Source organism: Nanorana parkeri, unplaced genomic scaffold (genome assembly GCF_000935625.1).
Source record: "Nanorana parkeri isolate BGI_ZX_2015 unplaced genomic scaffold, ASM93562v1 scaffold759, whole genome shotgun sequence".
Classification (NCBI taxonomy): domain Eukaryota; kingdom Metazoa; phylum Chordata; class Amphibia; order Anura; family Dicroglossidae; genus Nanorana; species Nanorana parkeri.
Genome location: NW_017307027.1, coordinates 49,605 through 61,702, shown reverse-complemented (window position 1 = coordinate 61,702; position 12,098 = coordinate 49,605). Strand labels below are relative to the sequence as shown.

The 12,098-nt window shown below is 41.0% G+C and overlaps 1 protein-coding gene across 1 annotated transcript in view; it reads left to right on the top strand.

Annotated features, from left to right (window-relative positions):
- NEK7 (NIMA related kinase 7) overlaps window positions 1-12,098 on the top strand; it is a 92,944-nt gene that overhangs the window by 77,607 nt on the left and 3,239 nt on the right. The window contains exon 9 of the mRNA XM_018564551.1: window positions 10,858-10,971. Within this exon, the coding sequence (XP_018420053.1) occupies window positions 10,858-10,971 (114 nt within the window). The remainder of the gene's footprint in view (window positions 1-10,857; window positions 10,972-12,098) is intronic.

Genomic DNA, 12,098 nt, shown 5'->3' with positions numbered 1-12,098 from the left:
AAAAAAAAAAACCCTGTGAGATCACCCCACTAGATTTGTTGTCAATAAATAGTGGATGGACACTAATTGATGAGTGGTCTGTCTGCTAAAATTCTGATTTGGGGATTATATTATATATTTGTGGCAAATTAGTTCTGTACAGATATTTACCGATAATCCATAACATTATGACCAACCACCTAATATTGCGTAGGTCCCCCTTTTTGTCTCCAAAACAGCACTGCCCCATTGAGGTATGGACTCCACCAAAACTTTAAAGGTAGGCTATAGTATCTGGCACCAAGCCGTCAGTAGTAGTAGTAGTAGTAGATCCTTTAAAGGAGAACTAGGAGGTGAGTGGTTTTACACTCCTCATAGTTCTAGCCGACCTGTTACAATAAGACTGTCACAGTCGGCTCAGTAGATCGGGAGGTGAGCGAACACATACCGGCATTCGCTCACCTCTCGATCCTGTCACAGCCCTCTGCAGTGACAGGGGAGGGGCTGGATTCCCCCCTCCAATCCGCCAGCGCTGACTGGCGGATCGGATGTGGGAGGGGGCGGGTACAGCTGGCTCTGCCTCTAGATAGGCAGAGCCAGCTGTCACACACGCAGCTGGGTGGATCCAGACATAATTGTCGGGATCCGCTTCAGCTGCGGCGTCTCAGTATACCGCGAGCAGTAGCTTGCGGTATACTGAGCTTAGGGTGACGGGAGGACGCTAGTTTGTGTCCTCCCGTTACCCTAAGGAGAACTATGGGTAAAAGCCTTAACCCCATAGTTGTCCTTTTAAGTCCTGTAAAGTGCGAGGTGGTGTCTGCATGGATCGGACTTGTTTTTCAAACACATCCCACAGATGTTGGATTGAATTGAGATCTGGATAATTTAAAGGCCAAGCCAACACCCAAGACTCCTTGTTGTGTTCCTCAAACCATTCTAGAAATAATTTGTGCAGTGTGGAAGGGTGCATTATCCTGCAGAAAGATGCCACTGCCATCAAGGAATACCGTTTCCACGAAGGGATGTGCTTGGTCAGCAGCAATGTTTAAGTAGGTGGTAGGTGTCAAAGTAACATCTACATGAAGGAAGGATCCAAGGTTTCCCAGCAGAACATCACCAAGTTTGCCTTCCCATAGTGCATCCTGGTACCATCTCTTCCCCAGGTAAGCAATGCACGCAAGCACCTGGCCATCCATATGATAAAGAAAATGTGATTCATTAGACCAGCCCCCCTTCGATTGCTCCATGGTCCTGTTCTGATGCCAATGTGCCCACTGTAGGCACTTTTGGTATTGGACACAGGTCAGCATGGGCACCCTGACCAGTCTTCGGCTACACAGCCCCATACCCAACAAACTGATGCACTGTTCAAAAACCTTTTCTATTGGAACCAGCATTAATTGTTACAGCAATTTGAGATAGCTCTTCTATGGGATCGGACTACATGGGCCAGGCTATGCTCCCCACATGCCTTGGCCGTTCATAACCCTGTAGCCGTTTGTTCCTTCCTTGGACCACTCTTGGTAGGTCTTGACCACTGAAAACCAGGAATTTCTAACACAAGCTGCCGTTTTGGAGTTACTCTGACAGTCGTCTAGCCATCACAATTTAGGCCTTGTCAAAGTTGCTCAAATCCTTACACTTGTGTTGACTTGCTGCCTAATATATCCCACCCACTTCCAGGTGCCATTGTAACAAGATAGTCGATGTTATTCACTTTACCTCTCAGTGGTCCTAATGTTATGGTTGATCGGTGTATGTCTGGTTAAGAAGCAGCAGCTGTGATATCTGTACTAGCTCTGTTTGTATACATTAATATGTTAATTGGCAGCCATAGTTTAAAGTTAAACCAAAACCTTGTTTCTTTTATGGTCTTAAAAATAAGAAAACACTAAAACATCTAATCACAGCTACAAAAAATGCAGATCAGTGATCTTAGAAGGTGTCATTTTTGGAAGGTTTTTCTAGAGGGAAAATATTAGTTGATCGTACTTGGGGTACATGCTGAAAAACAGATTTTGTCTGCTGTAAGTAAGAATTCTATTTTTAAGCTATTAGTTTTGACTTTATTACTAAGATGATGGAGAACTGAAAGGCCTTTTGTAGTTCATTGTCACAAGTTTTTAGGGCGTGGTGTACGAATGTGGGTCCATTAGTCAATGGTGTTTGTTTTATTACTAGGATGAGTTGTTGACATAATAGAGGACAGTGGATTAGAGAGCCTAAGTTTCTGACCGTTCCAAGATTTGGCTGATAAAAGCTAGGGATGCACAGATGCCTTTTTTTTTTGTATCGAGTATGATATTTTGCTTTCGGTACTCCACCGATACCGGTGCTGCTGACATGGAGCCGGCTTCCCAGGCAATCAGGAAGCCAGGTGGCGGGTAATGACATGATTGCCCAGGAAGCCGGCTCCATGTTTGGCCGGCTCAATTGTGATTGGCCGGGAAACTGGCATTCCAGCCAATCGGCATGGAGCCGGCTTCCTGGCAAATCAAAAATCAGGAAAGTTGGGTTTTTTTGGGCAACCGACTGACAACTTGCTTCAAAATAATGCCATCAAAAGATGGTAAAAAAGAGAAGAGCATATCGAAATGGCAGGGGCACACCATGCAGGACTGATAACAAAAGCCCAGTATTAAGAGCCTGGACCTACTTATTTAGTGTAGTAATCAACTAATTCGGTACCTATTGGTTAGGTGATTGTTTTATATTTGTTATTAATTGCTTTTATTTTTAATTGGTTATTTGTTGGTAGAGTGCCTACATATAACACCTTTTTAGGCCTTACGTGTAAGAATTGTATCAGATGTATATTTTATAAGAAAGGCCTAAAGCTTAAGTTTTCATTGAGTCCAGGTGATTGGGTGGCCCGTAGTCTGTATATCCACTGGGTTTCTCTTTGAAGTATGATCTTGTCCCAGTCACCACCGCGTGTGTCCTCCCTTATGTGTTCTAAACCGAAAAAGAGTAGAGTGGTTGGATCAAAGTTGTGATACAATCCCACATGTCTACTTATTGGAGTTGTCATTTTCCCGTTTGATAAGTAGACATGGTCTTGTATCCGTTTAGAAAAAGGACGTATTGTTTTGCCTACATAGAAAGCATTGCATCGGCAGGTCATCAGATAAATCACTCCCTTGGTTTGGCAGTTTATATGGTCTTTGGGATACCAAGTTTGACCATTGGGAAGCTTGACAGATTTGCCCTGCTTAATATGTTTGCAAAAATTGCAATGACCACAACAGTAAGTTCCCTTATGGGTTTGTTCGTTACTCTTGTTTTCCCGATAGTGGCTACATACTAGTTGATCCCGTAATGATCGTGGGCGTCGGTAAATAATCTATGGTTCGGCTTTAATATATTTGCACACTATCGGATCTTGTGAAAGTAGGTGCCAGTGCTTTCCTAGGGTTCACTTTACTTGGTCATATTGCTCTGAGTACCTCGTGATGAATTTAACCGTTGGCACTTGTTGATCTCTGGTTCTATTTTTGTCAGATGTATAGATTAAGCTATCACATGTTTGAATTTTGCTCGTTGATAGGCCTTTTTCAAAACCCGTCTACTGTAGCCCCTCAGTAAGAGGCGATCTCTCAGTTTGGACGCCTCCTCCTCAAAGAGGTAGTCGACTGAGCAAGTTCGTCTGAGGTGTAGATATTGACCATATGGGATGCTCCTTTTAAGCGGGGTAGGGTGTGCACTAGTGGCATGTAAAATGGTGTTTCCTGCCGTTGTCTTTCTAAAAAGACCTGTGAAGATCGACCCGTCACTCTCTACTCCTACCTTCACATCCAGAAAAGGGATGACTTGTTGATGACATTCCATTGTAAATTTGAGGTTGAAACTATGTATTTGTAAGTGCTCCATGAAGGTATCCAGTTCACCCCTAGAGCCCATCCATATCATGAACACGTCATCTATAAATCTGAGGGTGTGGCATCCTGTGCCTTGATTCAGGTCACTCTATTTCTTCTTCCTGGCAAATCAGTCATTACTCAGGAAGCCAGCTCTATGTTCCCCTAAGGCACTGGCGGTCAGAGGAAATCTTCCTCTGACTGATGAAGTTCCGGCATTGGGGAATGTATCGGAGCATTTGGGCGAGTACTGGTATCGGTGCAGTCCTAGTAAAAGCCTTAGGGCCTGTTCACACTTGTACAGAATGCTGTGTCTTTCAGCAGTAGAAAAATACAGCTCTCTGCAAAGAGCTCGCGGAGAACAATTGTTTTCTATGTGCTCTATTCACACTGCAATGCAGGTGTGAACTGTGGTGTGGTGCGCTGTGAAAAATGCAGACCTGCATATTTCTGCAGTGCAGTACACCGGAAAGTTTGTACACTCCAAATAAAGTTAAAAATAAACCAACAGTGCAGTGCCCTGTAACAACACAAAGCACCTTGGCTCACCGCTGTCACTCAGCAGACGTTAGCTACACTGCATTTTACCATGTGATTAGTGTAAATGGGCCCTCGTAGAAGTATTACACGCTACATACAAGCAGACAAGGGTGGGTGGAAATTCAGTCACGGACTGCGCACCTGACTTGCAGGAGCAGCTGCTCCTTCCTGTGCTGGCTCCGTTGCTTTTGGCTGGTGCTCTTCACTGAGTGCTGGCCGAAAGGATGTTATGGGGGAAGTGTATTCTTTTATATGTGGGGGGAGGGGAGGCAATGTTTTACATTGCTTTATGTTAATATTTTTTAAGATGTTGATTATTTTTGTAACTTTTTATTCTGCAGAAAACATTTAAGTGTCATTTCAAAAATAATTTAAGAGGGTGTATTTAGGGGCGGAGTTAAGGCCGGGGCAGGGTAGGGGTTATGTGGGGCAACTGAATGAGAGTAACTCTTATGGATTTTTAATTTTGAGCCCTGGTTATGGGGATACATTTGTGAATACCCTGGATTTTTAAATCTTAGATGTGAGCTGATGTTCACCTAAGATATTTTATTAATGCAAACACCATTTTTAAATTACTATGTTTACCAATGACGTTTATTAAAAAAACAAATAAGTGTGAACCTATATATATAATAGCTTTTTTTTGCAGTAATCTTAAACTAATGCCTCTTGTACCTATTGGTCAGACCTCTACAGAGATTAAGAGGTATTTTGGGTCATTTCTTCATACAACAGATTTGTAACCAAACACAAATCTGCTTCATGCATTTCTAGATAATGGACAGATTGAGCTATTATAAAAATGCAGAATTTCCTCTACATGGCTTTTGGATCGTGGACGTGTGCTCTGCCATTTTTATTGCAGATTGTTCCAATCGATGCAATGTGGAATTTATTGGTCCATCAATTATTTTAAAGTGGAACTCCAGGATTTTATTAACCCTTGCAGTGGGTCTACCTCTGCACTGCAAGTGTTAAGTGCTCATTTGTGTCTCGGTGATATAATAACAAAGATCTACTTACCCAATGTTCCGAGCTGGCCAGCTGTCACGGTGCTCCCTCTAGCCTGTCCCCTCCTCAGCAGATTGGAATGTTCCTCAGTGTTCTCACATCTATGCACAGTATATAGACGTGATAATTTCCTGGGACTTGGACTGCTGCAGAGTTGGGGAGAGACATTCCAGGGAGCGGTCTAAGAAGGCCCGCGGCTCGGAGCTTTAGGTGACTAATTCTTCTTTTTTTTTTTACCTAGGCGCAAGAGAGCACTTAATGTTTGCAGTATGGGGATAGCCCCACTACAAGGGTTAATAAATACATTCCTGGAGTTCTGCTTTAAAGTGGACCTTTACCCCCTTTCACAAAAAATCACATCAGCATGCAGCTCTGCATGCTGATATGAAATCATCTTGCATTCATTAAACAAATATATTTTTTATTTACTTACGAATACAGTTTATCCACTTCCTGGTCCTCTTGGGCACACGTGATGTAAGCTGTGCTCAAGCGTTGCATCCTGGAAAGATTGAATCAGCAGAGCATTGCTGGGAAATCTCAACTGTAATCTCACAATATCTCAGGGAAAGGTATTTTCCTTTCCTCAGATGAAATGTCCTAGTCACCTGTGCCAGAGTTCCAGGAAGTAAAGGGAGATGGATTAATCCAGGAAAAATGGCCACTGTGAGAAGAATGGGAAGAAAAAGCAATACAACGTATGCAAGGTATGCAAAGAAAAAAAAAGCCTGCAAATTATGATTGTAGATTGCCAGAAGCACACGCACGCACGCACACACACACACCTCTAACAGTTAGGATGAGGTGTCAAGCGTTTGTATACAGTGTTTTCGTTTTCTTTAAATGTAATCCCATGTACCAAAATGTTTTGCATAATTTCCTTTATTCTCTGAATGGTGTTCCAGTAGTGCTGTGGATCATCCAGGTGGTCAGGATTTTATTTTTTTCTTGGAGGACAGTGATTTTCTCTGTGTAAAAGTTTTTATGTGGTCGAGCGACAGATTATTAAAAACAAAACAAGGGAAATTCTAGATGCTCTAGGCACATGCGCAGCGCAATTGAAGTGTTTTTTTAATCAGTCTTTTTTTTTTTTTTCTGTATTTTTTGGCTGTTTTTTTTTCTTTTGTGGCTATTTTATGTTCAGATTTTCTTTTTTTCTTCCTCCAGCTTCAGCTGCTAAGATATTTTGTTGGCATTTTAATCTGTGACATCTGTCACTTCTGTAAAGTTTTAGGCTGAAGTTTATGTTAAAGTAAGTGGCACACTGCTTGTATAAAGTTTTTCAAGCAGCCGACGCTATGTGTGAAAAGGCAGCGGGAACAAAAGAATGTTAACATTTAATCTCTATCCACATGTATAAAAAGGTGTAAGACACTTTATAAATCTCATTAAGACTTAACTAACACTCAGTTAAAACTGTCATTCATTACTTAACACCACTACTTTTATGTGTTGTCTGTTCCTTTATCTGTTTCTCCAGAGTGTTATAATTATCTACTGTATATAAGGCAAAGTCCGCCGCCAGATTTTTCTCTTGCAGAGCTGTTTAGGCTTTGCTTCAGCAAACAGTGCAGGTTACAAATAGAGAATACATGGATTTTATGTTGTCCTCCTGTTACCCAGTATACATTTTCCATTTTAGTTTGGGGAGCCTCCATATCTGCCTACCTCCATAAAGTCCACCCAAAGGGCCTATTTTACATTATAGATACAATGAGCATCAATATATACAAATTTGTAGCTACCAATCAGGGTTTCACTTTTAGCAAAGTAGGAAAATCATATATTTTTTATCTGAAAAAAGGGTCTAAAATATCTGCTTTTTTATTTTAAGAATTTACAGCTTGCAATTGTCATTCATATATGTAGGGATGTGAATTTTGGCTGCTGCATGTGGTCCCGTCACATCTTAGTAGGTCTGAATGTGGTGAAAGAAAAGCTTGGATCCCATGATGCTGTTGAAGCTTACTTTATTCTGATGTATGTTGGCTGTCAGTCACATCGATATAGTGGATGTGCTGGGTAGCAGAGTATTTTTTCAAATGTCTGGGCCTGGAGTACATATTAGCATCTTTACCTTTGCAGATATAGAAAATTAAAGTGCTGGTTTATTTAAAAGAACTATGGCCCAACCTTTTTTTTTTTTTTTTTGCCATAGTTCACTTTAGGGTCACAGGAGGACATATATTTGTCCTCCTCTGAACCACAACTCAGCATATGGCGGGCTATCTCCCACTGTATGCTGACAGCACAGAGCCACGCTGGGATGAATCCCGACAATATTGTTACTGACGGTCATCGCTCTCTGCAGAACTGGAACTGAACGATTGGCGGTATGTGATTCTTCAGTTCTCAATCAATAGAGCCAATGTGTGACAGCTTCAGTGTCGCACGTCAACTCTAATTATGGGTATGAGCAGGGCTTGAAAATGTTTAGGGTGTCTCACTAGTCAGCATGACCGGACTATAGCATTGCAATTGATGTTAAAAAAATTTGGGGACACATAGAGCTTTCTTTTGATGGTATTTAATCATCATTGGGGGGTATTTATTTTTTACCATAATCTGAAAAAAGTACCCTAAATTCTGAAGAAAAAAATAATTGTTTTCCCTAAGTTATGTTATAAAAAAATGTATCACCAATATTTTTGGTAAAATATAAAAGACGGGGTCACTTCAGGTAAATCGGGTAAAGGAGGGTGCTGTAGTAACCACAGATGGCGCCGTGCATCTTCAAATATATGATAAATGTCACCAGCACACCTATGTCTGCATCAATAATGAAGATGGATTATTGACACCAGACATAGGTGTGCTGGTGACATTTATCATATACTTCAGGTAAATAGACACCAAACATGTCGAGCCTTAAAATTGAGGGGATAAATCCGCACCGAATACAAGTGATCGGACGTCTCTTGAGAGTAATGAATGTAAAGCTCCCGGCCGGAAAGCTACTCGTCTGGCTCCGGCGTCCTCTCATCAGACGAGCGGATTTTTCAAGCCCTAGGTATAAGTGCATTTCTCTCTCACCCATAATTCCCCTTTAATTATTAAAGTTTGTCCAGGCATATTAACGGCTTTATTTTAGAGGCTACTTTAAGCAGGTCTTGCCTTTTTACTATCCTGCTCGGATCTGCAAGCCCCTGTCACAATACCTGTTACTTCTGGAAATAGAGGAACACATGACTCCTCGTCTGCCTCCCAACAATATAGCGCTCAATGCCATGGTGTCCATACCTCAGTGCATGTCTGGGTTTTATCAGAAAGTCTAATTGTATACAGGACTTTAGATGATGGTTGCAGATTTTTTTACTTCATAAATACCATTAATGTAAATGTATATATCTTCCAATGTCTGTGCAACTTAGGGGGACTGAACTCCGGAGGCTGTGCGCAAGAGAAGGCAAGCAGAGGGCAAAGGGCTAGTCAGCAATATTCCTTGTGGTCTCCGAGCAGCTAATCTTACCTGAATTTATTGACATGACATGCCTTGTTTTCTTACCATCTCTCTCTGTGGAGGTGGCCATCTTGGTAGAGGCAGGGCTTTGCCTCCTCAAGTCAGCAGCTCCATCAAGGAGAACAGTGAGCAGCACAGTAGTGACCTAAACAAATCTGAGACTAGCAGTCAGAGGCAGCAGTACCTTAGATCAGCGGTTCCCAACCTTTTTGGCACCAGGGACCAGTTTCGTGGAAGCTGGTGGGGGGATTTATCCGTGACTCGAGGATTTGGGGACCCCTGCACTACAGTACAGAACTCTCCAGCACCTTCCTCTAGTAAACAATGAGATTTCTCTCTATTAGTCAAATCTATCTCCTTCCTTCTGACCAGTGCCAGCTGTCAGCACTTTACAATGTATTGAAGCTGATTGGTTGCAGTGTAAATCTGCTCCAGATTTTGTCTGCTTCAGTTTTGATAAATTCCCCCAATGTGTTTAGTTTACAGTTGGCCCCGTGGGTTATTTACATTGCTGCTCATTCAGTGGGAGTACCCAGATGTTTTTGGAACAGGCTTAGGGACTGCAGCTTATTACCCATACCTGTTTGAGTTAATTGAAAAAGTAGCGTTCGTGTCACTGACATCTCTACATTGATCTCTTTAAAGCATTTACTGTATGTGTAATATTATGTTGTGCTATATAGAATTTGAGCTTCTTCAAATCTCTAGACACATGGGCAACCAAATTTGCAGGTTATTTACTTCAAAACCTCTCTGGCAGTAAGGAGATGATATCACTATTTTAACATTTGATGTCTCCACAAATTAAGGTGTTTACCAGTCATAATCATTCCTCCTGATGCACAGAATTATAGCTCTGGCACTTTTTTGGAGTATTATTTTTTGTAATATAATTATTTTAATTCTTTATTATATTTGTTATTGTTATTTAATATTATTATACATACAGATCTTTTAGATGTGGCCATGCTTAAAGCTTATCAAAACTGTCCTGTTAATGAAGTGGAACCTTCTTTGCGGCCTCTGTTGCCAATTGGGAAATATTCCCTTGCTTCCTGTCCTGAGACTCTTATACTAAAGGAGTTAAGAATCATCAGTCAATAAATTGTTTAAACTATCACTTCAGTTATCCAATCATGTGTAAAACAAATTCCTGTTTACCTATTTCTTCTGCTCATGATTGGGTATTCGAAGTGAACTGGAATTTGCTTTTCATACGATTAGATCAAGTGAATATTCACTCAGGTTATTGAGTGAAGATTCTCTATTCCTTTAGTTAATCAGCCTCATTGTTCCATGGCTGCATACCAACACAACATGCATAAAGGCAACAATAAACACCTGACGGTAACTTCCCTATGCTTTGAAAAAAAATATTTTGTATTGCCAGCAGTGTCACTTTTTTTGCAGAAAAATACCTTTATTTCCTATACTAGTGAGTCATCGGAAAGTTAGGGAAAATCTCTCCAACGGGATTACAGACTTCAATAAAATGCTAATTTAATGCCCAACTTTGTAAAATAATAACAAAAAAAAGTGTGATGTTTCACATGTAAAGTTGACTTTAGGGCCACTGTTCCCTGCTGCTACCCCATTACAAAAAAAAGTCAAAGCAACAAAATATCTGCCACTACATTTATATATTGCCAGGTGCCCCAGACATTGGTTTCATTTCCACTTCTGCTCTATATGAGGCACTGATAGGCTGTTCAGTGAGTCAGTCCATGCCACTGCATCACACAGAGGCTACACAAAAAGAAATGAAGGGAGGAGATCAGGGTGCCTGGCTGACATGTAAATATTTTAGCACTCTAAGGGAGTTTATTTTTGCAGCAGCTTACTGTAGTTGACCTAAAGATAGCAGTTGGCTTTGCTTTCATTTAATTTTCTGTGCTATTATTTCAATTTTTTTTTGCTGTTGTGCTGTTATATCATCTGACCTGCTTAAACATAAATATCTGTAAATTAAACTAAATTACCTGAAGCAGAATATTTCTTTATTTCCAGATGGCGGCATTACAAAGCCCATTTTATGGCGATAAGATGAACCTGTACTCCTTGTGTAAGAAGATAGAACAGTGTGACTATCCCCCTTTGCCATCTGATCACTATTCTGAGGAGGTAAGATTATCTTTCCTTATAGCACCATTTTTCTGATTACATTCCAGTGGTTGGAATTAGATCTTTATCCAAATTTAGTTTGTGAAATGTGGAAAATGCATTTTGCACATAACTCAAGGTAGTGAAGCCTGTAGTGTACAAGCTGGGAACATCCATTTTTTTAAACCAGTCAGCCATGGCAATCTCACAATTCTTGTCATCACTACTTCACTTTAACTCTTTACAAAAAGAAATAAAGTTTTACATTACTCTCAGTGGGGGTTTGGGGAAATATAAAAATACAGACGCCTGATATTTACCTTTTAAGACCGAGAAAGAGATTGCGGACGCATAGTCATTAATCGCCTTCTCTGCAGCCCCATTGCTTACTGAACAGGAAGCGCTCAGTACTTGGGGTTCCTGTCCATTCACAAACTGTGAAGATGATATGTTTATTGTCTTCCCGGTTATGAATAGACAGGAAGTGATCTGTACTGAACACTTGTTCATTCATAACTGTTGGGGAAGTAAATGTTTACACCAAAATTATATTTTTAGACTGAAAAAAAGAAGTTTAAACAATTTGTCAGGTCGAAACCTAAAAACTGGATTGGAGGGAACACAGACTATAGCTTGCAGGAGAGAGGCTAGTAAAGCACCAGCATTTTGCGCATAGCACCAGTTTTGGTGGCTGAAATTTTGGTGCATCCCTAGTAAATATGTTACATATTTACTAGGGATGTCCCGATACCCCTTTTTTAAGACCAAGTACAAGTACTTCCCCTCATGTACTTGCCAATACCAATTACCGATACTTTTTCTGAAAGGGACAGGTGAATTTTTTTTTAAGAACAATAGACTAATGATTTTAGGCCAATTTGTTTATGATTATGAAGAACTTTAATTTAAGACTGTTTTAGAACAATAAAACATCTAACCTATTCATGTTTTCAACTGCGATCGCGTGGGACCGCCCAGGCGGTATTGCGGCGGGAAACCGCGCAATCTGCCTGGCGCGAATGGGGTGCCTTTAGAAAATAATGGCACTGCCAGCGCAATCGGCGGTGGTGTGCGATTCCATGACCGCCCAGCCATCGGCTCGGTTTTGTGCACGATGACCGGGCGGTCACGAATTGCACCGCCGATCA